Source organism: Amphiura filiformis, chromosome 17, assembly GCF_039555335.1.
Source record: "Amphiura filiformis chromosome 17, Afil_fr2py, whole genome shotgun sequence".
Lineage (NCBI taxonomy): Eukaryota > Metazoa > Echinodermata > Ophiuroidea > Amphilepidida > Amphiuridae > Amphiura > Amphiura filiformis.
Genome location: NC_092644.1, coordinates 56,721,626 through 56,748,788, shown reverse-complemented (window position 1 = coordinate 56,748,788; position 27,163 = coordinate 56,721,626). Strand labels below are relative to the sequence as shown.

The 27,163-nt window shown below is 34.9% G+C and overlaps 1 protein-coding gene across 1 annotated transcript; it reads left to right on the top strand.

Moving 5' to 3' along the window:
- Window positions 1-1,116: 1,116 nt before the first annotated feature.
- LOC140138027 (uncharacterized) lies at window positions 1,117-25,368 on the top strand. Its single transcript, XM_072159865.1, has 8 exons — window positions 1,117-1,199; window positions 3,940-3,984; window positions 4,195-4,598; window positions 7,522-7,569; window positions 22,768-22,818; window positions 23,209-23,607; window positions 23,930-24,174; window positions 24,900-25,368. The coding sequence occupies exons 2-8, from the start codon at window positions 3,977-3,979 to the stop codon at window positions 25,101-25,103; spliced, it is 1,359 nt and encodes a 452-aa protein (XP_072015966.1). The 5' UTR covers window positions 1,117-1,199; window positions 3,940-3,976; the 3' UTR covers window positions 25,104-25,368.
- Window positions 25,369-27,163: the final 1,795 nt, after the last annotated feature.

The following is a 27,163-nucleotide window of genomic DNA, read 5'->3' as shown; positions in this document are numbered from 1 at the left end:
TAAAACGTATAAAATATTTCCTTCCATACAAAACCACTGTAATGTTATCCAATGCTCTTGTTATTCCCCACTTTGATTATGGCAGCATGGTCTGGTCAAATTTTAGTGTAGAGTACCATAATAGGCTTCAGGTACTTCATAATAATTTAGCTAGAATAATTCTCTCAGCAGATATAAGGACACCAACTAACGATTTAATGAATACTTTGCTGTGGGTTAAACTTGATCAAAGATGGCATAATACTCTATTAATGACTGTTTTCAAATGTTTAAAGAATGAATATCCATCTTACTTGTCTTCTCAATTTGATTTTGTTCATGATAACCACAATCATATAACTAGAAATCATACTTCTAATACATTGATTGTTCCAAAATTTAAATCAAATGCAGGTCAACGTACTTTTCACGTCAGGGCAGCCTATGCATGGAATTCTTTGCCACCGACAGTAAGAGCTCAGATGGAAAATATGAGTTTAGGCCTATTTCAGTCAAAAATTAAAGAAATTTAGGCCTGTCTTTAATTTTGTTCATTTGCTTGCTTGATTTTTGTATAAATATAATTATTGTATTTCTGTATTTTGAATCATGGTATTTATAATTATCTTGTAGTTGATGATACCATTGTACTTATTTGTAATACTAGTATATTGTAACTTATGTAAATACAAACTGTATGCTATTTTTGTAAATATTGTGTATCGTAATATATTTTGTTGCTATAACATGTATACAATGAGGGCCTGCTTGAAAAGCAGTGCTTGTCACTGAAGCAGCATTACCCTCAATAAAGAAAGAATAAATAAATAAATAAATAAATAAATAAAACTAGATTTAGAATTCATGGCCAACATCGTCTGAAAGATGTGATAACACTAATGACAATAGACTTACCATATTAAACACGCCCTCTATTGTGTGAAGTGACCTGATAAATATGTGAATATTATTTAAACAGCGTAATTTTATTGTATTAATAATTTTACCTGGGATTTTTACCCATTCTAGCTATATTACCTAAACCATATGAAGATTTGATAAGGAACAATGAAATCAACTTATTGTTATATTTTTTTTGTATTTCTGCATATTCACCAGTTTTCTGGTTCATGGAACGAGGACAACCAAAGGTTCAAGTTCATCATGTGACTCTGCACTGGAAAAGAACACAATTGACATACGAAAGGTTATAATGATAAGTGAGTATTAATCATTGAAATTGCAATTGAAATCATACTATGCAATAACATTATATTATTTGTAAATTTACATTTAATATAGTTATGGCAAAGAAGATTTGATATGAAACCCCAATATTTAAGCTTTTTGTGGTTATTTCAAACTTTGGCTAGCACTACATGTATGTGGTTAGTCGATTAAAATCCTGTCATTGTACTCAGGTTATGCCTTTGTGAATGCAGATACCATGCTTGATAAAACAGCAATTATAACCCAGCAGATACAAAACATTGTACAGAAATGTTTTATGCGGGTTATTTAACCCCAAACATGAAACAAGACTGTTTATAAATTTTTCAAAACATTTTTGTGTTTGCTGGGAAAGTAACAAGAATAGTTCCTCCCCTTTTTATTTTTATTTTCAGCATCATTTTGTGCAGATTTTGTGAATTTAATACTAATATTAAATGTTCCTTTAATTTTTGCCTAATTTGGTCCTCATTTCAAAGATGAAGGCTGATATATTTTAAATGGTCCCTAGAAATTAATCTCAAGAGTACGAAAAAATATGAAAGTAAATTTGTCACAAAACAAAAGAGGCAATAAATGGATGCTTGACATTTTCTCCAACAGTGTTGTTTGTACACCAAATCTGTGCTTATATTTGGATTCCTTGACTCTTTACCTTTCCCCAAATGTATATTATTGTATGTTGTGCTTGAATAATGAAGACATACATAAACTTCAAACTTACGACTCCTAAAGTTTGGGGGAACTGCTGAAACCAAAATAATTATAAAGCTAGCCTGGAACATCCTAAAAGTCATAATGTTATACCTGTATCAGAATAATTATTTTGCCTTTCCTTGTGCAGTCTAGCAAACTTGGTTACAAGATGTTCTTTCAGTTTGTAATACAGGAGATGCTGTAGTGCATCCTGCTGGATAGACCCATCTAGGCTGATGTTGTTGGAGGTCAAGTGACTTTGCTTGTTATTTAGTATAGCTGTCAGTACCATCTATTAGCTTTTGTCATCTTTACATATGTAGTTACATCACCTGAGGTGATGTCACCTCAGATATATTGGTATTGTTTTTAGCAACATTAAAATTGATTCATCCACTTGTACACTAATTTTGTCCAATTTAACAGTTTGATTAATAAGTAGAATAAACAAGATATTCCTGAAAAAAATTAGTGTCAGTTCCAATTTACAATGTAATTATTATTTGAATGTAATGTTAAAGATGGAATTGCATGAGAAGTTTTGCACTGCAGCACTGACAGGAACATTTAGTGGTAGTTCATTTATCATTAAATAATTATACACTTACATACGTGTTTTGGCGCAGCGTCAGCCTTCTATTCTAGCTAAAAACATTTTTTAAAATAAACAAATATGCAAATGAGGTGGCTAATTTGAATATTTTGCGACAAAAATCATGTGGGATCTTAAGACTGCCCCTTTACCACCACCATACCAAGTTACATCTATATACCCCCTACCAGTTCCGAAAAATGGCAAAAAGCGTTTTTAAAAATAGAAAAAATGGAAATGAGGTGGCTGATTTGCATATTTTGTGACAAAAATAGCATCTGATCTTAAGACTGCTCTTAACCATCACCCCACCAAATTACATTTCTGTATGCCTCACCAGTTCTGAAAAATGGCCAAAAGCAATTCGACAAATAAAAATAGGCAAATGTGGTGACTAATTTGCATATCTTGCGACAAAAATTGCATCGGATCTTACGACTGCCGCTACCACAACCTCATCAAGTTACATCCCTATACGCCTCACCAGTTCTTGAAATGGCAAAAAAAACCACCCAAAAACAATTTTTTGTTAAATATGCAAATTAGCTACCTAATTTGCGCCAAAAATTGCATCAAGTCTTAGGGCAGCCACTTACCACCACCCTTCCAAGTTATACCCCATACACCTCACCAGCTCCGAGAAACTGCCGCTTACCACAACCTCATCAAGTTACATCCCTATACGCCTCACCAATTCTTCGAAATGGCAAAAAAAAACCAAAAAAAAAAGTTAAATATGCAAATTAGCTACCTAATTTGTATATTTTGCACCAAAAGTCTCAGGGCAGCCACTTACCACCACCCTACCAAGTTACACCCAGATGCACCTCACCAGATCCGAGAAACACAATACAAATGTATAAGACCCCATTATAGCATAAGGCAATTTATAAGTCATTTTAAATGTGACGTATAAAATTTGTCTATAACACAGGGAAATATAAAATGTAGGGATTTGGGTACTTTTTGTTCAATTTTCACAGAAATTGAAGGATTTTGACCCATGTTTTTGTTTGTCTGTTTACCCCAGGGTCGCTGAAACAAAGAATTATATTAATTAAATCACCTAATTTATAATTAATAAAGGACAAAGAAAGATAAAAGCAAAAGTATGCTTCATTTAGTTAAAACAATAGTAACATCCCTGTTGTGTACAAAAATATAACTCTAACGACAATGCAAATCAGAATCAATTCATGGACTATTAAAGTGCACAGGGAAATGTTGAGTATGTAAATTAAATCGAACAGCCAAAATGCCAATGAGTATGTAATTTAACTAGAACAGCCTTAAATTGATATCGATATTAATATTGACATCACAGATTCGATTTGTCACATGATCGTCAAACCTGTACTAGAAGGTGTCAGTTCTGCAGGAACTGACACAAAAATTAGATTGATGTTATAACATAATTTTGTTTTTTGATCATTTGTGTATAGTTGATTGCAAGTTTCTGGCAAAGGTGGACCACCTTTAATGAACAGGTTAGTGTTAATGAACAGGTTTATTGTAGGGTAGACCTGTGTCCATTGCCCGGATCCAACACAGTACATTTTCTCAGTATTTTTTAGAAAACTTAATGATTATTCAAGGTACTAATTATTTATAAAGAATAGAAAGCACAGTATGACCTAAAACCTGCTTTTAAAACATGTTTAAAACTCTAAACATTGATGTAATTTTCCTCTATTCAGATTCTACCCCAAAATGGCATCCCATGTTGTATCTGAAATAGCAAAGGTAGCAGACATTGGTTTATCTATCAGGACAAGGTTGAAAATTGTCAAGCAAAATGATAAAAACTCGAGATCTGTATACCAGCTATTGGAAGATTTAGAACCAGTGTTATACCGGTTTACTGATGAAGAGAAAGTACATGTATTTGTTGAACGGCTAGAAGAGATTGACAAAGAACTTGGAGAACTGCTTGGGAGGTTTGATGATCCATCTGTGCAGCAGAAATTAAACCAATTCTTAAAGCAGCAAGAAACAGCAAGGAAATTTGAAGCAATATACAGGAAACTTACAACTTGTATATTATCCATACTTTTGTGTCAAGAGCCACAAAGGAATCGGAATGTAGAACAACTAAGCCAAGGTAAGGGTCACAAGCATTAGATTTCTATTGACAAGCGAAAGCGAGAATGTTGTCATGGTATTTAAAGTAATAATGTTCAATTATATAATAATAATATTAATAATCCCACCTCCTGCATTTTGCCCCCTTTTACCATTGAATTCTGTGGCATAAACATCCTTCCAAAAATGCTGGTACACACCAATAGAATCTGACTACTCTACTATGGCTATCAATGCGCATTCAAAACCAGCATCAACATTCTATTACCCAAATAAACCTATGACAATCGGGTTTTAAAAGCAAAATTGTCATTGGTGTAATAAGCACCAATGCCTTGTGTCGAGCCTTGTGCCTTGGGTAATTCTTGTTTGTAAATGTCCGTTTCAAATTAGCTGTTTGAAAAAGTGAATTTGGTTGTCCCACTTCCGGGCCAAAAATGGTATCAGATGATGTAGCTGCAGTCTGATGCATATACTTTCAATGATTTGAGAGGTGCAAATTTGAATTAATATCTACTTAAGAATCTCAGATAATGTAGCTGTCTGAGGTGATATTAAATAAGAAGTATGAAGAACACATTAAATAAGAATGGGTCAGATGATATAGTTGCCTGATGCATATACGTTCAATGATTTGGTACTGCTTAAAATGGATCAGATGATATAGCTGTCTAATTCATATACTTTCATTTTTAAATTTGATATCTATAGATAAAAAATGTCCCAGATGATATAGCTGTTTGAGGCGCGAATGAAATTGAATTAATATCTACTTATTCTCAGATGATTTAGCTGTCTGAGGTGATATTAAATAAGAAGTATGAAGAACACAGTTGACTCTTGATCGGGCTCTTGATCAACTGCGTAAAAGAAAGGAAAATAAAAGATTCGGAGGGTAAAGAGCCACAAATAATTGTGTTTGGCCTACTTAATGCATCCATAGGACAATTAATGTAACTGTTATGTATTATTTATTAGGTTGCCATATGCAATAGCCTTGTACGTTTAGATCAAACTTTGTCTATGTCTGAACATATCAGCGATATTTGCCGTTCCTCATTTCTATCTCTGAGACGTATTGGCTGCATTCGACCTTACTTGTCTGATAAAGCAACATCATGTCTGGTTAATTCAATAATTCTGTCGCGGCTTGATTTCTGCAATTCCATCTTGACAGGTATCACTGCTGATCAACCATCTCCAACGCATTCAAAATTGTGCGGCCTGTCTCATTGTCAAAAAAAGAAAGCATGAGCATATTACACCAATCCTCATCGAGCTTCACTGGCTGCCCGTCGAATTGCGCATCCAATTTAAACTCGCTACTCTGGCTTTCCATCACTTCGATAGCACTTTACCACCATACCTGTCATCTGCGCTTTGTACTTATCAAACTTCCCTCTCCCTTCGATCATCCTCTGAAAAATTACTCAAAACTCCTCAGGTTAACCTTAAATCAGCCGGTGAAAGCTCATTTCATTTTGCTGCCCCAACTGTTTGGAACTCACTTCCAAACAACCTTCGTAACATCCCCACACTTTCTCAATTTAAACGTCAGCTTAAACCCATCTCTTTCGTCAAGCTTTTCCAGATTCACAGAATTAATTGCTTCTTTGTTTGTTTGTCTTTTCATGTGTTTGCGCGCTCTGAGTTCCACGGAAGATTTTGCGCCTTAAAAGAACCATTCATTATTATTATTATTATTATTAATGATAGTAAGGTATACTTGTAATAGTTATCCTGGAAATTTGCCTTATGAATTGAAACATCAAGATATAATAGCGCCTCCAAGATCGTGTTGTCATGCCAAAATACTCATATGCATATATTCCGTATTGTCTGTAATAAACGCTCCTCCTCTAATAAACGCCCCCTCCCATTTTTCTCTGAAAAATTAATAGAAATGCAAACATTTCCATGCTTTATCGCGTGAGTAAGCTTTAAACTTGCATCAGTCATGTCAGTCTTGTCAGTATCGATCGCTAAATTGCATGGACAAAACCTATTATGACTCAAACTTCAATCCATTCCATTGCCTAATTATGGTAGAATTTCACCAGATTCTTGTTTGATGATGCACTCACGGGTGTAATTTTGTTGTATTTACCACGAAAATATCATTTTCTACTCAACTTCCGTGAGCACTGCCATGGTATAGTATTAGTATAGTCATAAATCCCTCCTTTCTACAGGAGCACCATCGGGGAATTTAACCCGATTTTTAAGTTTTTTTCACTGACAATTCACCTTCAATAAATGCCCCCTTTTGGAAAAATGCAATGCCCCATTTATTAACTTTTAAATAAATTAAAGATCAAGATCCTTTAGTACATATAATGTAATATTGCTGCAAAGATTATATGTACATAATTATGTTGTAATATGTGATGCGATCAAGCAAAATCAGTCGGAACTCGGAAATATTGATTTTGAGATATAGCCAAATAAAGGAAATATTTCCTTTTGTTTCTTCTTGTTTTGGATAAACTTTAATTGCTCATATCTTTGGAACTGGTTGTTCAATTTCAATAGGGTTTTCTGCAAAATCCAGCTTTGTAAATGTTTTTTACTATCCTGTAAGAAACTGAAAATTTATTATTGCAGAGTTCCGACTGATTTTGCTTTATCGCATCACATGTCAGGGGTCTTTTAAGGTTAAAAAAGTTCAAAGAAATAATGAAACAATTGAACCAAGACAATTTATCCAAAAAGTTTTGTGATGTGGAAGTTAAGTCGAAAATAGGTGTATTCAAGAACTTGCAATTAATATTTTGGAGATAGATCAATAGAGTTTATAAAGGTGTTCTTTCTGTTATTATGATTATATTCAGTTTTTTATCGTTAACCCCCAATTTGTTGGTAAGTTGGTTCACAAAACAAAGTATCTTCATTAGCTTTCAGTTCTACAGGATTAATGGAACATCATCTTACTTATATTACAGATTGTTCCAAGGCAGTAGATCAGCTAAAGAATGACATTCAAACTAAAAGTAAGAAATTCATACATTTATTCAACAATTATTTTTGTTTTGTTTTTTTATTTAAAGGGGGTACTACACCCCTGCCCAATTTTGTGCCTATTTTTGCATTTTTATCACAAATTAGGGCCCTATAGAGCATTGGTGACAAGTAAGATATGTATATTATAGGGGCAAAGACTACAACTACTACACTGGAAATTTTATTTCAGCACAGACAACAGTTGTGGAGTTACAGTCAAAAGTGATCAATAAATCAATAACTACTTGCCTTGAGTTGCTGAATTTTCAGTGCAGTAGTTGTAGTCCTTGCCCCTATAATATGCATATCTTACTTGTCACCAATGCGCTATAATTGTTGATAAAAATGCAAAAATGGGCACAAAATTGACCAGGGGTGTAGTACCCCCTTAAGGAAGCAGAATAATGTTTTGTGGATTTTTAAGGGAAGGGGTATGAACGTTTGGGCAGTATTTATTTTGGGACATTAGAGCACATCAGACATATCGAATTGCATTCTGAATATGAAGAATGTCCTTCTGATATCAAATAATTTTGATTTTTTGAAATTGCAATTTAATACACATTTTATGGCAAATCATTAAAAATTGATATTTTGATATTTATCAGTACTCAAGTAAACTTTATAAATCTGATGATTTATACTAAAAGTGTATGTAGGTGGGATGAAAAGCCGACGATCAATTGAAAATTTTGACCTTTTGTATTGAATATGTGACTATCCACATCGAAACGCTCATAAAGTCGGCCCCTGGTCAATTTTGTTTTCTTGCGTATTTAGAAAATATATATCATAAGCTTTACAATGATATATCATTTGACCTCAAACAATATCCAGAAGCGGGGTTATGGCTTGTTAAACTTTGCTACTTCAGTAAAAAGGTACATTAAGCGCTCCACAGACTCCGAGTATTGTACGTACAATATTGTATGCAACATATCTACGTTATTTAATCTATTGCCATTCTATTTCCAGTAATGTTTAAGTTCTAACGAATGTTTGATGACGAAAAATCGATAATATGTTACATGTAATATCTAGTAGAAATATATTATCGATTTTATGTCATCAAACATTCGTTAGAACTTAAACATTACTGGAAATAGAATGGCAATAGATTAAACAACGAGATATGTTGCATACAATATTGTACGATACAATAAAAAGTCTGAATACCCCTTTATTTTGGTGCTACAATATATCTCTTTTTCTACATTGCTGGTATTAAATATCAAATGGTCATAATTGGCGGTCACTTCAAATCATCCGCAAGTCAACGAGGTTCATGAATGTCCTCTCATTGTTAATTGTTGGTTAACTCACCACTTGAACAAGATTTAACCAAAGCAAACAAAGACTAAAGCTATTTACTATAAGTATAAGCTTATTATCCTCTTCAACAATAGGATTAAAGATTGGTATTTGACTGGATTGAAATGAGACACTTGTAGGACAATTATTAGGTACATTATGAATACAAGGTTTATGCACATTTTGGACTGTAACTAAAATACACTTTTGCCGATTTTACGAAGCGGTTTGAGATGGATGGTCACATATATGGATTTTTTTTCCAAAAACACCAAAAAAAATTGGGTCTTTTTGGGAAAAAATCCATATCTTCAATATGAAAGGTCAAAATTTTCAATTGACCGTCGGCTTTTCCTCCCAGCTACATACACTTTAAGAATATATCATTAGATTTATATAATTTACTTGAGGACTGTTATATATCCAAAATTTGAAAAATATCAAATTTTTATAATTTGTAATAAAATTTGTATTATATTGTGATTTTCAAAAAATGAAAATTATTTGATATCAGAAAGACATGCTTCGTATTCAGAATGCAATTCGATAGGTCTGAGGTGCTCTCATGTCCCACAAAAAATACTGTCGAAATGCAATAAACGCTCATTCTAGATCCCTTAAAAGGATGCAAAATATTTTGTGAGTTTTATAAAGATTATACAAAATACAAATTGTATCAATTTGGACTCCACATTATTAAATATTGTATTAATGTTTGAGAGAGGAAAAAGCTTGGAGTGGAAAATCATTTTTATGCCTCCACCACGAGGCACACCGACATCGCCTGGCTAATAATTATTTGGTGCAGCAGAGACATTAAAATGAATACACGGGATCGATACACGTGAATTGCTATGCACGATTTTGATATCAGACGAAAATCTTCGGATACTGGGTTAGAAAATGATGAATATCTCTCGTAAATGATTTTTTCTCAAGAAACCAGATGTGGTCTCATACACTTGAAAATACGTGTTGAACAGATATGATAGTCGTTAGCGTGCGCTTTGAAAATTGGCTGTGCGCTTTGAACTCAAAATTTGACCAAAACTCTAATTTTATATTGCGTTGGTCCTGTCTGTATGGACTACAGCGCGCAGCAGGCTATAGCGGCACTCACTCAAGTGGAGACAGTATAACCAATGACCGCAATGTCGTATACAAGCTTACTCACATAGCGAGAAATCAATTACCCTGTCTATTGTCAGTAGCCTTAGTCAGGTCACTTCGCTAATTATGCATCTCATAAGGTCCGAATAAATGGCCATGGGTGGCTGTGGATTCAACCTACCATGGCGATTTCTACCATGAAGATATCGGGGCGATGTCACTGTGCGAGGCATACTGTTTTTGCAATGTCCGAGCTTCCGTGCTTCCGAGCTTCCGTCCGTCCAGAGGCTGTATCTTGGGCATGGATGGGCGGATTGACTTCAAATTTTCAGGATAGGTGGGTCATGGTCAAAAACTCTGGCTACTTTTTTTTGGGTGGGGTTCAAGGTCATATACTGAGGTCAAAGGTCATTTAAGGTCAAATTACTAAATTACAGCACACAGCACACATGCTCTGCTCTTGCTCTGACTTCAATCATCAATTAACAGCTTTTACTGGTTTTTGCTTGCTACAAATTTTTAACTGTGACTTTATTGTAACTTGTGGAATATACTTGTCAATTTTTAAGGATATTGAATTCCAACTTTTTGAGATATTTTATGAAATTAATTTCATAATTTGTCCATTGGATTGTATACTAATACACCATACTGCAGTGGTTGCTATGGACTGCTCATCCAGCTGATCAATATTTATTTCAAGTGTTGGACAATTGACTGGACAATTGCACTGATGAACATAACAATGGAGCCTAGCAACCAAGTTCAGCAGCAATCAATGATGCTCAACTCTACATGTATGTCCTTTAATGGTTTCTCACATGATGAATTTTTTAATATGCCAACTTCTGTATGGGAATGTTTCCAGAGAAAGAACTCATTCACTTTGAAAGTTAATGATGAGTTAGCTTTATCTTCTCTTGAGGAGCAAGTTCAGCAGATGTGTGGTCAGCCCGAATGTCATATAGAGAAGCATGGAAGGATTTATAGAGGACTAGCATCTACATCCAGTATGTCGTCAGATGTGACAATAACTTTCTACACCACTGGAATTGTCAGAGTTCAGGGCGCAGGGTATAGTGTGTGGGTTGATGAAGTTTTACCTGTGATGGCAAAGCAGGTAATGAATGCCTTGCAGAATGCGACTGTAAACCACTCTGTGGATGATGAATCAAAGGTAGAACAACCAAATGTGTCTAAAGTCAATGCTGCCAGTGAATATACTTTTACATCCACTCCACTGAAGTCATCTCAAATGGTTAGTGATCCGTTACTACACAAATTACTTCAGTGTACCGAAGAGAAAGCTAAGTATCAAGGTGAAAATGCCATCTTGAGAAACCAAGTAACTGAGCTGTCAAAGCAAAACAAAGACTTAATAGACCAAGTGACAGATGAGAAAGTGAAGCTGCAAGTTATGATGAGTAGAGTAGCTGATGTAGACTTGCTCGAGTTTGAACTTGATTGTGAAAGAAAACTACTTCATGCTAAAGATCAGAAGTTTGCAGATGAACGCGATCAACTCCTGCTGCAAATTCAGGAACTGTCAAAACATGATAATGATATGGTAAGCACTCACACCCAGACTACATATAGAGACGTACTTTGTCACCCATCAACAAAAACAGCTACTTCAAAAGAAGAATGGAACAAGGTTCCCACCAGACATTCAAACTCGCCGCCAACACGATCACCAGCTGCAGTATCTACTTCTAATAGATTTGCGGCTCTCGATCAGGCATCAACTATGTCTCCAAATCTGGACACGCATCCTGCGGCAAGCTCAAATCCTGCATCAAATGCACCGGTTGCACCCCCAAAGTCAACAGACACTAAGCCAAAAGCCAAGCCTACTAAACCCAAAGTTGTTCTCCTTGGAGACTCCATCATGACAAGAATCAAATGTGATCGTCTCTCACGCAGTGCTAATGTTGTTAATGCTGCTGTTGGTGGAAGAAGGATTGAACAAGTTCGCAGTGATATTGTTAGTGGTAAGTGTACAGACGCCGACACTGTAATTGTTCATGTTGGCACAAATAACTTGAAACAGGACAACATCGATACTATAAAGACAAAACTGTCACAGATGTGCAATACACTGAAAACCAACATCCCCAGTCACTGCTCTGTCGCGGTATCATCAATACTTCCACGTGATAAACCTCCTGTTCAAAATATTGATGAATGCAATGAATTCTTAAGAGATCTGTGTAAAGAACACAAATGGACATACATCAACAACTCTGCTGTTACCACGGATCTACTCTATGATGGCCTTCACCCAGACACTAGGGGTATGAGCTTCTTGGCTAAAAATTACCAGAATTTTTTACGTAGTGCTCATCCTTCCCTTTTTCAACAGGGTCGTCAAAAATCCTTCCAGCGCAAACCCCAATTCATCGTGCCCCCGGGGGCTCCAGACTGGCTGAAGTATCTCCTGTCCCCAGGTGGATCCAACACAGTGAATCCTTATCGCAGAAGGTGAACTTTCAAAGTGAACTTTACAAAGACTCAATTCCTTGTAATAATAATACTAATGAATATTTTTCTAATGTTGGAAATGACTTGCCAGATGATGTTATTTTTGATAACTCCACTAATTGTAATATTGCTAAGAGTGCAATTTATGATCATGATGATATACATGTACATGCATTTAGTGAGCCTATACAAAAAATGTCTGAATCTGATATTTATGTTGAAAGTGTTGTTAATCATAATTGTTCTGGTGGTACTATTAATAATTTTGTTTGTAAAGGTTCTGCTGCATGTGATGTTGATAATGGTCATTATACAGATATAGGCTCTCAAAATAATGAAGGGTCTAAAGACTCTGATAAAGATGTTTCTAATTCTAATGATATTACTTTATATACAAGTGTCAATTCTTCTAGTAATGTTTCTAAAAATGAATGTATAAATGTCAACAATTCTCAGATAACCTCCACCTGTGGAGAATGTTTTAAAAAGGTATTTGTAAACAACTCAGTTTCTTGTTCTCAATGTTCTCTTGACTTTCACTATGATTGTACTGATATTGACAAAGTTAATTCTGTTCATCACCACTCAAATTGGCTTTGTAATTCTTGCTTTACCAGAATTTGTTTAGATGAACTTCCTTTCAGTGAGGGCCAATTTATTGATCTTAAGTGTCATTTGAATAGAGGTTTAAAAATTTGTCACATTAATATTCAGAGTCTCAGATACAAAACAGATCATCTCCAAATTTTTCTTTTCTCAAATAATATTGATATCTTATGTGTCAAGTTTCAAGTTTCAAGTTTTTATTTGGAATTCACTTTTACATCAGCGGCACTCATCTATCTGATGGTGCATCCAAGACATTAAATATACAAACAAAGCTTAATAATTATCAACAATTATATAACAAAGTAAAAATATACTCAAGCAAAAGGTACATATAAATAATCTAAAGTGAGGAAGAGGGCTAAAGAAAGAGAACGGATGAAAGAAAGAAAGAAAGAAAGAAAGAAAGAAAGAAAAGAAAGAAAGAAAGAAAGAAAGAAAGAAAGAAAGAAAGAAAGAAAGAAAGAAAGAAAGAAAGAAAGAAAGAAAGAAAGAAAGAAAGAAGAAAAGCGAAAGAAAGAAATAACTTAATCAATTATTAAAAAAAAAAGACACGTACAGTGTCATACAGATATACTTATACTATAAAATACATGTTTGTATGAGCTTTATAAATCAATACATTAATATGGGTTATAATTATGAGATCATAAGTCTTTCAATATATTACTCCTTTCTTTCCACGCATCAGTGAGAAACATTTTACTACATTTATCAAGTATAGACCCTAGATCATAGCTCTCTTCGAAGATGTTATCTAGGAGGAGATGGTGTCTAATATTTGCATCCCCAACCGAGAACATATGCCAAATTACTTCCCACCCTTTAGAACATAGATCTCTTTCAAGTCTTTTGAAGTGGTCGTTCCTTATGTAGTCCAAACTTGTACAATTGAATAGAAAGTGATCAACTGATTCCTCCTGGTTTAAATTGCATAACTTACAAAGACCCGTGTTTATATCTGACCATGACTTTTTCCTTCCTTCCAAATCTAAAGAATTAGAGCGGGCTTTGAATTTTAAGTTTGACCCATGTCTCATTAATGTCTCATTAATGAGACATGGTTAACACCTAACATTGATGATAATGAAATTGTTATTGATGGATATAATTTATATAGAAAAGACCGTGTTGGTATGGAACATGGTGGTATTGTTGTGTATATAAAAGATGGTATTGATTACAATGAAGAGGTTAATATAAGTAGGGATGACCAATGAACCATCAACTTGATTAGAACACTCCCATAGACATGCAGGGAGCTCAACTGTGCACTGCTTGCACAGACATTTCTAAATTGATCTCATTCTTTTATTTTTCAATATTTTTCTGTAAAATTTGAGGAAGTTACTGCCAATTATATTTTGTAACTATCTTGCAAATTACAGCAACATAACTTATTTCGTTTTTCTGTAAGTGTGAGTCAAAATTGGTCCATCGCCACAGTGCGCTTAATTGCCAGTGGCTGAGTTTAACACTGCTCAAGAATGGCACAAAATATTCAAATCAGTAAGATCAGGTGAAAAACGTGGCCTACTGAGCTGTAATTTGGCAGAGTTGCCAGTAATACCTCTATCATACTCTCTGTAAAAAGGTTAAAAAATTGAACAAGTAGATCTCGAGTTACAAATTAAATCACCAGCTTCCCTTTGGAATTTTTATATTCCTTTCAAATCATGTTAAGAAGACACCTTTCTGAACATAAATGTGAAGTTTCGTGCTCATTCGATGTATTGTTCACCTGATCTTAACCCTAAACGTTTTCTTATGTTTAGGCCTATAACATCTACAACTTGCTGCTGGCTATACCTTGTTTAGGACTTTCAAAAGAAGTACCTGAATGTGCAACCATAACTGTTTCAAAATAGCCCGCGATAGTCATGCAGGTAACTCCGAGGTCAAGCATTGAATTGGTTTGAACAAAGATACTCATAATGTATTGAGTGCTACTTTGGTTTGAATGAGGAATACTACAGGAACCAGCGCTTTTTGTTAGAAGTCACACATGAGCATGATGAGGATAATCTCTATTGTTGTGAATGAGTCAATGACCTTCAAAACTTAAGATTTTGTTTACATACACCTACTAATTGGTCATATTAAACCCAATAACATTGAAATTCTTGGTTGTGAAAAAAAAGTTCACCTACTTAGTGCAATTTTGATTTTGTGCCATATCGGCTATCTTGGATGATTTTTGGCAAATGTCCTCTAAATGCATGATTTCAATGCCTCGGTTTGAAAAGATAAGTTATGCCAGTGACTAGTTAAGTGCCATTTCATACGAAACCCCTTTGATGCTTTCACAATATGCTTGTTTCATGTTTGCAAATATGTTAAAATAAAGAAATATAAAGGTAAATATATGCTTATGCCAATTTTGCTCCCAACTGCTATTTTTGGACCTTGTCATTTTATTTCGTTCCAATGACCGGTCAGAATGGGAAACTTTGATAATTCATAATTCGAAAAGTTTTTGACCAATTTTGACCATTTAACCACCAAAATACTTCTGTTGATGAGTTCTACTCAGAAAACAATCTTTTGTAGCAATGGGGTCAACATCAAATTTTGATGGTTGTCCCTAATATAAGTATTGATAATGATGTTGAAGTTCTATTCACTGAAATCAATTTACCTTGTACTAAACCAATTTTGCTTGGTACTGTTTATAGACAGCCTAGTTCAAATGCTGAGTATTTAACTAAAATTGATCTTGTGTTACAGAATGCTGTGGCTAATTATAATGAGGTTATAGTTGTTGGTGATTTTAACCTTGATTTATTTAAAAGTAACTTCTCTAAAAGGTTAAAAACTTGGCTAAAAACTCAAACTTTACTCAATTGATCACTGAAGCTACAAGAATTACTCCTGAAACAAGATCTTGTTTAGATCTTGCTTTTGTAACACATCCTGACATGATCACTGCTCATGGAGTACATCATCTTGGCTTGAGTGATCATTCATTAATTTTTGTTGTACGTAAAAGTAAGAAAATTAAAAACCCTCCTAAATTAATTAAATCTCGCTCATATAAAAATTTCAATGATGTTGATTTTATTAACTCACTTAAAACTAAAGACTGGGATATAGTTACTAGTTACTCAGATGTTGACTCTGCCTGGGCAGTCTGGTTTGATATGTTCAACGAGGTATGTAATAATCATGCCCCAATTAGGGAAAAGAAGATTAGAGGATATCTCCCTGAATGGGTAACTACTGACTTCCTGAAACTTACTAAAGATAAAGAATTCTATTATGATAAAGCTCATAAAACTAATGACCCACTTGATTGGGATAAAGCCAAAACTCTTCGCAATAAAGTCAATAACTTACGTAAAACTCTTAAGAAAAATTACTACAACACAGAGATTGAAAATAACTTGCACAATTCTAAGAAATTATGGAAAACCATCAGGAAGGTTATTCCTGGTAAAAATAAGAGTTCAGTAGCTAACATTAAAGTTGATGATAAAGTAACTACTAATGACAAAGATACTGCAGATGTTTTTAATGATTACTTTACTACTATTGGCTCTAACCTAGCTAGTAAATTTAACTCTCATGATGAAGATGATATTCAAATTAATAATTTGTGTCATGATTATAATGCTGTGAATGATGCTTGTAAATTTAATTTCTACTGTATTTCTGCTGATTATGTTTTTGATCAAATTTGGAATTTCTCAAATAACAAATCTCCTTGTCTTGATGATATTGATGTCAAATTATTCAAAACGGCTGCTCCTATTGTTTGTAAATCACTTGCGTATATATGTAATCTTTCCTTAGCTACTGGTGTTTTTCCTTCTGTTTGGAAAAATGCAAAAGTTGTTCCTATTTACAAAGCTGGTTGTAAATCTAATGTTGAAAATTATCGTCCAATTTCTGTGCTAAGTATTGTTTCTAAAATAATTGAGCGTGCAGTTCATGATCAAATGTATTCTTATTTGTCTGTAAATAATTGTCTAAATCCATCACAATCTGGTTTTCGTTCACAATATTCTACTGCAACAACAGTTATTGATGTTGAAGATTTTATTCTTATGAACATGGACGAGGGAAAGGTAACTGGTGCCATATTTCTTGACCTTAAGAAAGCCTTTGACACTGTCAATCACAGTCTTCTTCTTAATAAGCTCAAGAAGTTTGGCATCAGGGACATTGAACTCAACTGGTTCAAATCGTATCTCATAAGTAGAATGCAGTCAGTAAAAGTAGGCAGTTCTTTATCAGATTTAAAACCAATTAACATTGGAATTCCACAAGGGTCTATATTAGGTCCTTTATTATTTATTATTTTTGTAAATGATCTGCCTGATAGTGTTATATGTAAAACAGTAATGTATGCTGATGATACTTCATTGCTTGTTAGCTCATCAGATCCTTTATGTCTTCAAAACAGTCTCAATCTTAACATGTGTAAAATTGCCAGCTGGTTTAAAAGAACCACCTCACTTTGAATATCAGCAAAACTAAATTGATGCTTTTTGGTACCCCTCAAAATCTTAGTAAGTACCAAAATATTTCTTTAATTTATGAGGGTGAGACTATTGAGAGAGTTGACAACTTCAAATATCTTGGAATTATTTTTGATAGTCACATGACTTGGTCACATCATATAGATTTAATTGCTTCCAACGTTTCTAAACGGTGTGGTGTTATTCGTCGCGTGAAATATTATCTTCCAAACTATATTCTCAAAAAACTTGCTGATTCTCTTGTCATGCCACATTTTGATTATTGCAGTCATGTTTGGTCCAACTGTTCACTTACTCTGTCAAGTAAGTTACAAATTCTCTTGAACAACCTTGCCAGAATTATTCTTTCTGCTGATATCAGAACTAATATTGATTCAATGATGTCTTCTCTCAAGTGGCTTAAACTAGATAAAAGGTGGAATAATCATATTCTTATTATGTTATTTAAATGCCTTACTGGCAGAGCTCCTGATTATCTTTGTTCCAAATTTTCATTTACCAAATTCACTCATGATCATGTCACAAGAGGTACTTCCTCCAATTCACTTGTTGTTCCTCAATTTAACAATAACTCTGGTAAGAGATTGTTTCAGGCGAGAGCAGCAAATCTGTGGAATAGTTCTGTTGATGTTGACACTCGCACTAATTATATTTCCTTGAGCCTAAGTGAATTTAAATCAAGAGCTCTCACAATCCACACTGTTCATTGATTTTCCTATTTTTCATGATTCTTGTAATTTATTTATACATTGTAATATGGTATTGCATATTTTTCTTGTAATATTTGTGTAATAAATGTATTTAAGTGAATTACACCTGTACATGTATGTCACAGGGCCTCCAAGAATAGCAGTGCTTTTACACTGAAGGAGCTACCCTGTATAAAGAAAGTTGAAATAAATAAATAAATAAATAAGTCCGTCCGGAGGCTGTATCTCGGGCATGGATGGGCGTATTGACTTCAAATTTTCAGGATAGGTGGGTCATGGTCAAAAACTCGTGACTTTTTTTTTGGGTGGGGTTCAAGGTCATATACTGATTTCAAAGTTCATCTAAGGTCAAATTAATAAAATTGGTACAGTCAACATTTAGAGCCAAATTTTTGGAAGGTCATTTCCGGGTCATCCGGGGTCACCCAGGGGTCATCTAAGGTCAAATGACTAAATATTGTCTTATGGGCATGAAACTTGGTGGGTACAGTCAACATTTAGAGTCAATTTTTTGGAAGGTCATCCGGGGTCACCAGGGGTCATTTAAGGTCAAATTTATCAAATTGGTCGTATGGGCCTGAAACTTGGTAGATACAGTCAACATTTAGAGCCAATTTTTAGAAGGTCATTTTAGGGTCACCCAGGGGTCATATAAGGTCAAATTCATAAAATTGGCCGTATGGGCATGAACCTTGGTGGGTACAGTCAACATTTAGAGCCAAATTTTTGGCATGTAATTTTGGAGTCACCCAGGGGTCATTGGAGGTCAAATTACTAAAAATGGATTTGTACACATTTAAATTTAAATTGGCGGCATCCCATTTGACGCCTTGCGTCGAAAACCGCGACATTTCTAGTTTTATATATTTTTTCAAAAATAGGTTATTTCTTCTAATTTCTGATGACATAATTGGGCTCCTCATTCTGATTCATTGTAAATATGGGTCTACAGGGTGTCCCAGAATGATTTATACTGTGATTGAAGAAAATATCAAAAATATATAGTCAACAGTGTATCTAATTTTAATAAGTGCAATGCAATGACATGTGTGTCTCCTACTTGTTCTGTGACTTTCATGGAAATAGCTTGATTCGTTTTGACATGTGACGTTGCTATTACTGAAAATGGACAAAAACTGCATGTGTAATTTACAGTGCAAAGGCATCATAACACATGGATCCTTTATCACCATCGTCCAGCCACACTGTGCAATATATTGGAGCAATATCCTACATTCTTTTATAGGAAATACATCAAAATTGGCACTGATGTAGAGCTTACAACGCTGAATAATTCTTCATATGGGATTAGGTGAACATTGCAATATGACTTCAGATATTTAGGTTGAAAAACATACTTTTTATGTGATTTTTACCACAATTTTTACCCAAAAATGTTATTTTTACAGAGGATGTTACTTCCTCAAGGATCCTCTGCAGTAACTTGTAATTTTCTCCGTTATGCAGCTGTGGGTTTGCCAATATACTGTGGACATAAATACATGCTGTGACACTAGGACAAACCTTTTCTATACTTTTATAAAAAGTCCATCTCTGCCGGCATTTCAAATGATGACTCACACACCGCAATAATTGTGTTCAAAACTGCCACCAAAGAAAGAATAGTTGAAGGTCACTCAAACATAACAAATTCTTTATTCTATACAAGGATTGCTTCATAACATCATAAATAATCAATAGATATTGACCATTTAGTAGAAGTAAGAACAGGACACAACAAATATACTGCATAACATTTTCCAAATAAATTGGTGCTGAACGGTTAGTAATTTTACAGGTTTTCAAAAAAAGGTAGTTTTGTCAAAACTTGGAATTCACCATTTTTACGCAATATCCTGTAACTTCTATTAGAAACGTCCAATTTTTAAAATCTAAAATCCTAAGAAAGATAAATAATTATGTAAATGTTAGAATTTAAAACAATACTACCAATAGTAATGCCTTTCATACATGTACCTAGAAAAATTCAACTTTTCCGGTATAAATCATTCTGGGACACCCTGTACATAATCTAAGGGTCTATAACCACTATATAATTATATAGCTATATTAGGCTAAGCAATTCTATGAGAGTGAGGAATAGGAACATAATGCACTGCAGAAAATCGCAAAAAAGTGAGCCCAGAATATATTCCATTGTGACAGACGCAGAGGCATTTTAGTTGCAGCGTCTGTCCTCTGCCTTTTACCCAAAAAACTCAACTGTATTCTAGAACATTGACGTAATTTTTCCCAGACCCCAGGAAAATAGACTCTTGCAATTGATAATTCTCATCAGCTGTTGAGTTCAAACAGTAGTCAAAACCTAATACATCACATAGATTCACATACTGTATTAAAAACTTTCTACCATTACAATTGAAACTTGATCCATAACAAAATTTGGGGTACATAGGTTGCTAGGTTTGCCCTAGAAGGTGCAGACTGAAGTGTCATATAAAGTAGGTAGATGTTACATTATACCTTTCTATGCAAAACGGCTGGTCAGTTTTTTGTTTCCATAGCTTTTGAAATCAAATTCCTATGGTTTCTGCCAGTAGAGAACATCTGTGTTGCATTATTACATAGCTGATAGCATCTGGCGGTCATTTTTCAAAATGATATTGAATGTTCAGGAGCACAATTGTAAAAATGTACACAATTCAATGATCTTTATGTAATTGAGACAAGGCCGTACCAAGCAGGGCAGCTGGGGGAGGCCATGGCTGACCCACTTTCATCATGATTTTCTGTATAGCTTTATACCAATTTTGGTGCATATTTGTATTTTGGCCACCCTACATTTTGATGGCTGCCCCCATAGATAGTGAAGGCCTGCTGCCCCACGTTTTTTACCTGTGCTACTGCCCTGAATTGAGGTACTATTGCAGCTGTTGTACAGATCTTTTCAAATTAAAGTTATCTGAAGACAACTGCTGTTTGTTAATGGATGACCCAGTTTATAATTATCAACACTAACACCATAGGCATAGATTAGAGTCTGAAGTTTTACGGAAAACAGAAACAAATCACGGAATCGGAGGTACAACATGGAAAATGACATTTTTGTTTGTATGACGTGACAAAAATTGTAAAAGGATAAGAGAAATAAATGTTTGTGTCAATTTTTATGATAAAAATACTGTTTAATAATACCGATATAAAGGTATATTTCCAAGGCTTGAACCCCTTATATCCCTCCAAAAATCGTAACAGTCAGCCTATTATCGTGAGAATATTCCAATCAGAGCATATTGATCACGATATTGAACACTTTTTTGTGACATTAATATCGAGCCAATCCATGTCAACTCCAGGGATGTGCACCGCAGTACCTCTTCAATTTTTTCTTTTTCTGTGTGGTGCTAGATATTGGTGAGAAAGTAAAATCCTGAAAATTTGAGCTTCATACTCCATTTTGTTTTCCAGTGGCAGCAATTTGAAATTTAGGGGGGTCAGCATGGAAAAACGCGTCACAACGCGAAAGACGATGTTTGGAGGGCCATAAATGTATAAAGGGAACCCATACATGAAAAATATGTGTCTTGGGGGTACTTTTTTGTGTAGAATTCAAATCTGCCATCAGCAAACTAATGTAAGTCCTTTACTTAAAAAGATACAGGGCCCTCAAAATGCAACTTCATCCATCCAGGACCAACTTCGGGGGGTCAGAACTCCAAAAGTAAAAATAATTTTATTGTCCATTTTTTTGTCAGAGCTCTTTGGTGGGACATTCCTCTTATCCCACAATAAGCCTATTAGAATACTTTTACCCGAGATACATGTATTACCCATGCAAAATCCCAATTGTACATGTTTTGTACATTTTGACCCCCCTGAAAACCAATGTCAGACAGTTTGCCCCACCATCAACTTCAGGTATGTTGAAAATATGTCCTTGGACAACATTTCTGAGAGATATTGGCTTGGGGTCTTGATGGGTTAAACACATCAGTTAGGTTTGCCTACTCCATAGAGTTGTACACATTGTTGATTTCGCATGTAATGACTCTTAATGTACAACTCTATGGAGTAGGCAAATAGCAGAAGTGTTAGTTCAATATGATTTAGGAAAATATTTTACGTGATGGCCCCCATGTTGACATTGGCTAAATAAGCTGTATCTGCACTCAAATGGGTACTGTGATTCGATCATGATTATCTTTCTTTCTTTTTTTTGACCCCCTAGCTCACGGAATAGATAAATTATTACCCTATAAAACATTCGGCTATATACTGAAAACACCAAAGATTTTTTTACTCCTATTTGTGCCTTTATCCCAATTTCAAATTTGCCACATTTGGCCTTCATAACACCAGATTGTGTCACATATTGTAAGGCGCTTTGGCCTTTGTTTAAAGGGTCCCAAATAAATGACTTTTAGTAATAATAATAATAAATGTAGGCAAATCTGTTCCATTTTTTAAAAACAATATAAAAATGTAGGAGCTATTAATTTCTGTGGTTTGCTCTGCTTTTGTCTTACAGATTCTTCCAAACAGCAAGAGAAAGTGGATCAAATGTGTGAAGGCCTTCAAGGTAAGGAAACTATCAGAGTGTACATATTGTATGGTAGATCTGCTAAACAAAACATAATGCTTCATGACTCCGGCTTAAATATCGGGCAGGTAAAATTTCTGTTGAGCTGGTTAACCTTTTTGAGTTACCAGCCCGACTGGCTAGTGGCCAAAAAAGATTAGAGTACATCCCCTGGTTACATTTGTGTTTTTTCTATCTAAAAGTGTTCAGACTGTGCCTAGCTTTTGGTGCAGAGATGTTGCAAAATGAAATTCAAAATATTGGTCGGTGATTTTAATACTTGTACACCGCAGATAAGATATGTCAGGATATAATTTGAACAACATGACAATTTAAAAAAATCCCTCTGTAAAACTTAGACTAAATATTATTCTCATTGTTCTTCCCCAGGCGACACTCATAGCAAATCTGGGTATTGCAAAGAATATTCAGCAACTGTTGACCACAAGCGTCAAGTCGTAAAAGTTACCAATACCAGCGTCAGGTTAGAAGTTCCAGAAGGGGCACTTCGTGTCACAGAAACTGTGGCCATCAATATATCAGTTTATCAAGATGGGAATCACCACCCTCCTCCATATGGGAATCAACCCCCTCCTCCAGATGGGAATCACCACCCTCCAGATGAGAATCACCACCCTCCTTTAGAAAATAACCAATTTGTCATAGGACCAACGGTGTGCGTTGAGCCACACGGTATGAAATTTCTCAAGCCAGTTGTCTTAGTCCTACCACATTCAGCTCAAAACATCACAGAGAGAAATATAACAGTTTGGTCCAAGATCACAAAAGGTAAGAACTTTTGTCATGGGACGCAAGAACAAAATAAATATGTTATATGACCCCACCAGAAGTAACCGTATTATACATGTGAGCACCGTTGATGACATAGTTTTCACATTGCTTGTAATTGATATATCAATCCAGTTCAAATTCTACTTCTCATTGCAATAATTTTATGTATCTATAACTGCTTTCCTTGTGTGTAGGTAATATAACTAAGTCAACAAGCCTATGTGTATGTGAAATGAATAGACATTGTATCAAGTAGGCTCATTCATGGTGGAAATAATAACATTTGAGATCAAATTTGTTTTTAATTGTACCATATCAGCTTCAAAGTGGCATGTTATATTTGATGGAGCAGCTGAATCAGATGCTAGTGAACCAGCCACAGTTTGTGTCACAGAAAGCACCGTAAAGATTAGAGTTACTCACTTCAGCTGGTTTACAGCTATTCTCTCATACTTCTTGCCATCACTACAAACAATGAAGATGGAGATGAGGCCATATATGCACGTAATCGGTACAGACAAGATTTACGTACGAGTTTATGCTCTACGAGAGGATCAATCACAGGTAATCAATTCAAAGCATATGAATTCATCTGTTTCTCCTATAAGTCTTGCTCTTGCAACTGTATGTGGGGCTTATGTTATAGGATGGTTGGCTGTCCCTCCATATGTCCGTTTCTCTAGCTGGCTGGCTGGGTGGAAACAAAATCATTAATCCACTACATCCATAAACAAAGGGCAGCTGTCTTCAGAAAATTTTGATTTGAAAAGGTCTGTTATTTCTGTTGTAACTTACATAATTTGACACCCTATTTTATCTAGCATATTAAAGTATGGGCTTCCAACAGAGTATCAGAGAACAATATACTTTAATATTTGAATAGTGTGGGTATGGTAATTATAGCATCTAATAATTTTCATAAAATGTGCTTTTTGGTCAAAATGACATGTTGTTGCAACTTTTATTTAGTTTATCACGTTAAATTTGACTGTACCGCATAAAGAAGTCCAAATAAGGACATTCTAAAACTGTCCGCCAGTCAACAACCCCCACAAAATCTGTGAATATGCTTTTAAATCGATTGAAATGTCAAAACTGGTGAAAGCACATGTAGAGTGATTTTGAATTGGTTGAACTAGTGCATGCATTAAGAATTAGAATGCCTACAAAAATATATGACCTTGATGACCAGTACACATGAAAAAATTTTGGTCAGAAGGAGACTGTTTCTTAATACAAATGTCATCCTGATTTCTGTGTTATTTCTTGATCATGTTTGTTCTTTTCAGAACATTCAATATGAAGAAGAAAAGGTGAATGGAGTCCAGTGTGGAGTAATGACACCCTTTGTACTTCGGTTAAATGGAGAAAACATCTCTTGCCAAATATCACCATCCATACAAGAAAAAGAAAGCAAGTGGAAATTGATCGAGGATCAAAAGGCACGAACATATTTCATATATTCCAATTTAATTAAATCATGCCAGCCGTAGTAATGATTCTGAATGTGTCAATCATGAAAAATCTGATTTACCCCTGCAGAGAAACATTAGCGTCCATTTCGACCTGGTAAGGTCATTTAAGATGACCCGCAGAGGTCATCATGTTGTTAAATTTGTTTTGTGTGTAGCAACCTTTTGTTTCGTCATGCTGTTTTTGGCCAATCAGAGTGAGCCATTTTTTTTTAATTGCTGAGGTCGCTACAATTAAATCACATCACTTTCAGCCATTATCATTGTACTTGGTCATGAGATTTTATGTCTGTGTTTTGCTGCGGTTGTTCCTTGTTGTGACGTTTTTACAAAATTTTGATGTTCTATTATATGGTGGGAGTGTTATTTCGTAATTTTTTTTTAATTATTTGAAAATATTCCTTATATTATATACATGCAATATTATGTTATTTACATTACAATGTTAAAGAACAATATAATAATTAAAATTATCCTTTGAATTAAACATTTTTCCAGGAACTTCTCCTGTAGGCAAGATCTGGAACTTCTCACAAGCTCCAGCCAGCTGCATCAAATATCAAATATTCTAATTAATAATTCTGAAGGCTTCAGCAAATAATTTTGCTCTTGTTTCCAAAGTATCTCACTTTCAGCTACAGGGTGTCCCAAAAGTCTCGATACCATTTTAAATGTTCATAACTCTAGTATACAGCACACGGCAACAGAAATGAAGGTATTGTTACAAAGAGAAAACTAGTGCAATTTTTTGACACCAAATTTGACTTATAAACCCACTTACATAATAAATAATGTTACGAGTCGTACTGACTCAAGGCCAAAATCACCTTTTACCCGAACTCACACGAATGCACAACACAAATACACCGTTTGATTTTAAGCTAACAAAATCTAAGTCTTTAATTGAAAACAAAGTATGCTTGGTACATATAACAACAATTACAATAAAATCACACAATCAGTTTTATTCTATCGATACTTAACCAGCGGTCTTCTTGTTGGTGATCCTAGAGTTCTTGCAATGTTAATGTTCTGGACGACTGATGTAATATATCCTTATTCACTTGTCCTGCGAAAATCAGCGAAGTCCAGTGTACACTTGCGTTTATAAATATCCTTGCGTATGAAATCCTCACACGAAAATGATGCTGTTTTCTCCTATTGCTTCTTCTTGTGCTGCTTTCTCCTAGATATATCTCCTTGCGCTGCTTTCTCCAAAAATGGTGTTTCTTTCACCAATCACTCTTTTTTCCAGGGAACAGGTTTCTTTAACACAGCTCCGCTGTTTGTTGACAGATGCGTGGCCTTCACAAACTCAGCAAACTCCAGCAATTCGACAGAAGAACTTTAATCCTTTGATGAGGAAGAGCACATTTGTTTGCTCGCTATCTCCTTCGTTGCTGTATTAAAATAGCTCAATTATTGGCTTCATAAACTGGTTAAAATGTACTTCTTTTTTAAAGCACGAAGACCATCACACACATGTGGAGTTTCACAATCTCCCATGACATTCTGTAAAGTCCCAACCTAAGCATCCAGCTTTTTATATCAGTACTCATGCAAAAACCCATCATCTATTAATAAGAATGCAAACCTAACTAATGTGTTGAAGCCATCGAGACCCCAAGCCAATATCTCTCAGAAATGTTGTCCAAGGACATATTTTCAACATACCTGAAGTTGATGGTGGATCAAATTGTCTGACATTGGTTTTCAGGGGGGTCAAAATGTACAAAAAATGTACAATTGGGGGTTTGCATGGGTAATATCTCAGCTAAAAGTATTCTAATAGGCTCAATATTGGATAAGAGTAATGTCCTACCAAAGGGCTCTGACTGGCAAAAAATGGACAGTAAAATTATTTTTACTTTTGGAGTTCTGACCCCCCAAAGTTGGTCATGGATGGACGAAGTTGCATTTTGAGGGCCCTATATCTTTTAAAGTAAAGGAGTTACAAGTTTTCTGATGCCAGATTTGAATTCTACACAAATAAGTATCCCAGGATATATACTTTTCAAAGTTGTTAAGGGTGCCCTTTATACATTTATGGACCTCCAAGCGTCGTCTTTTCGCGCACGACA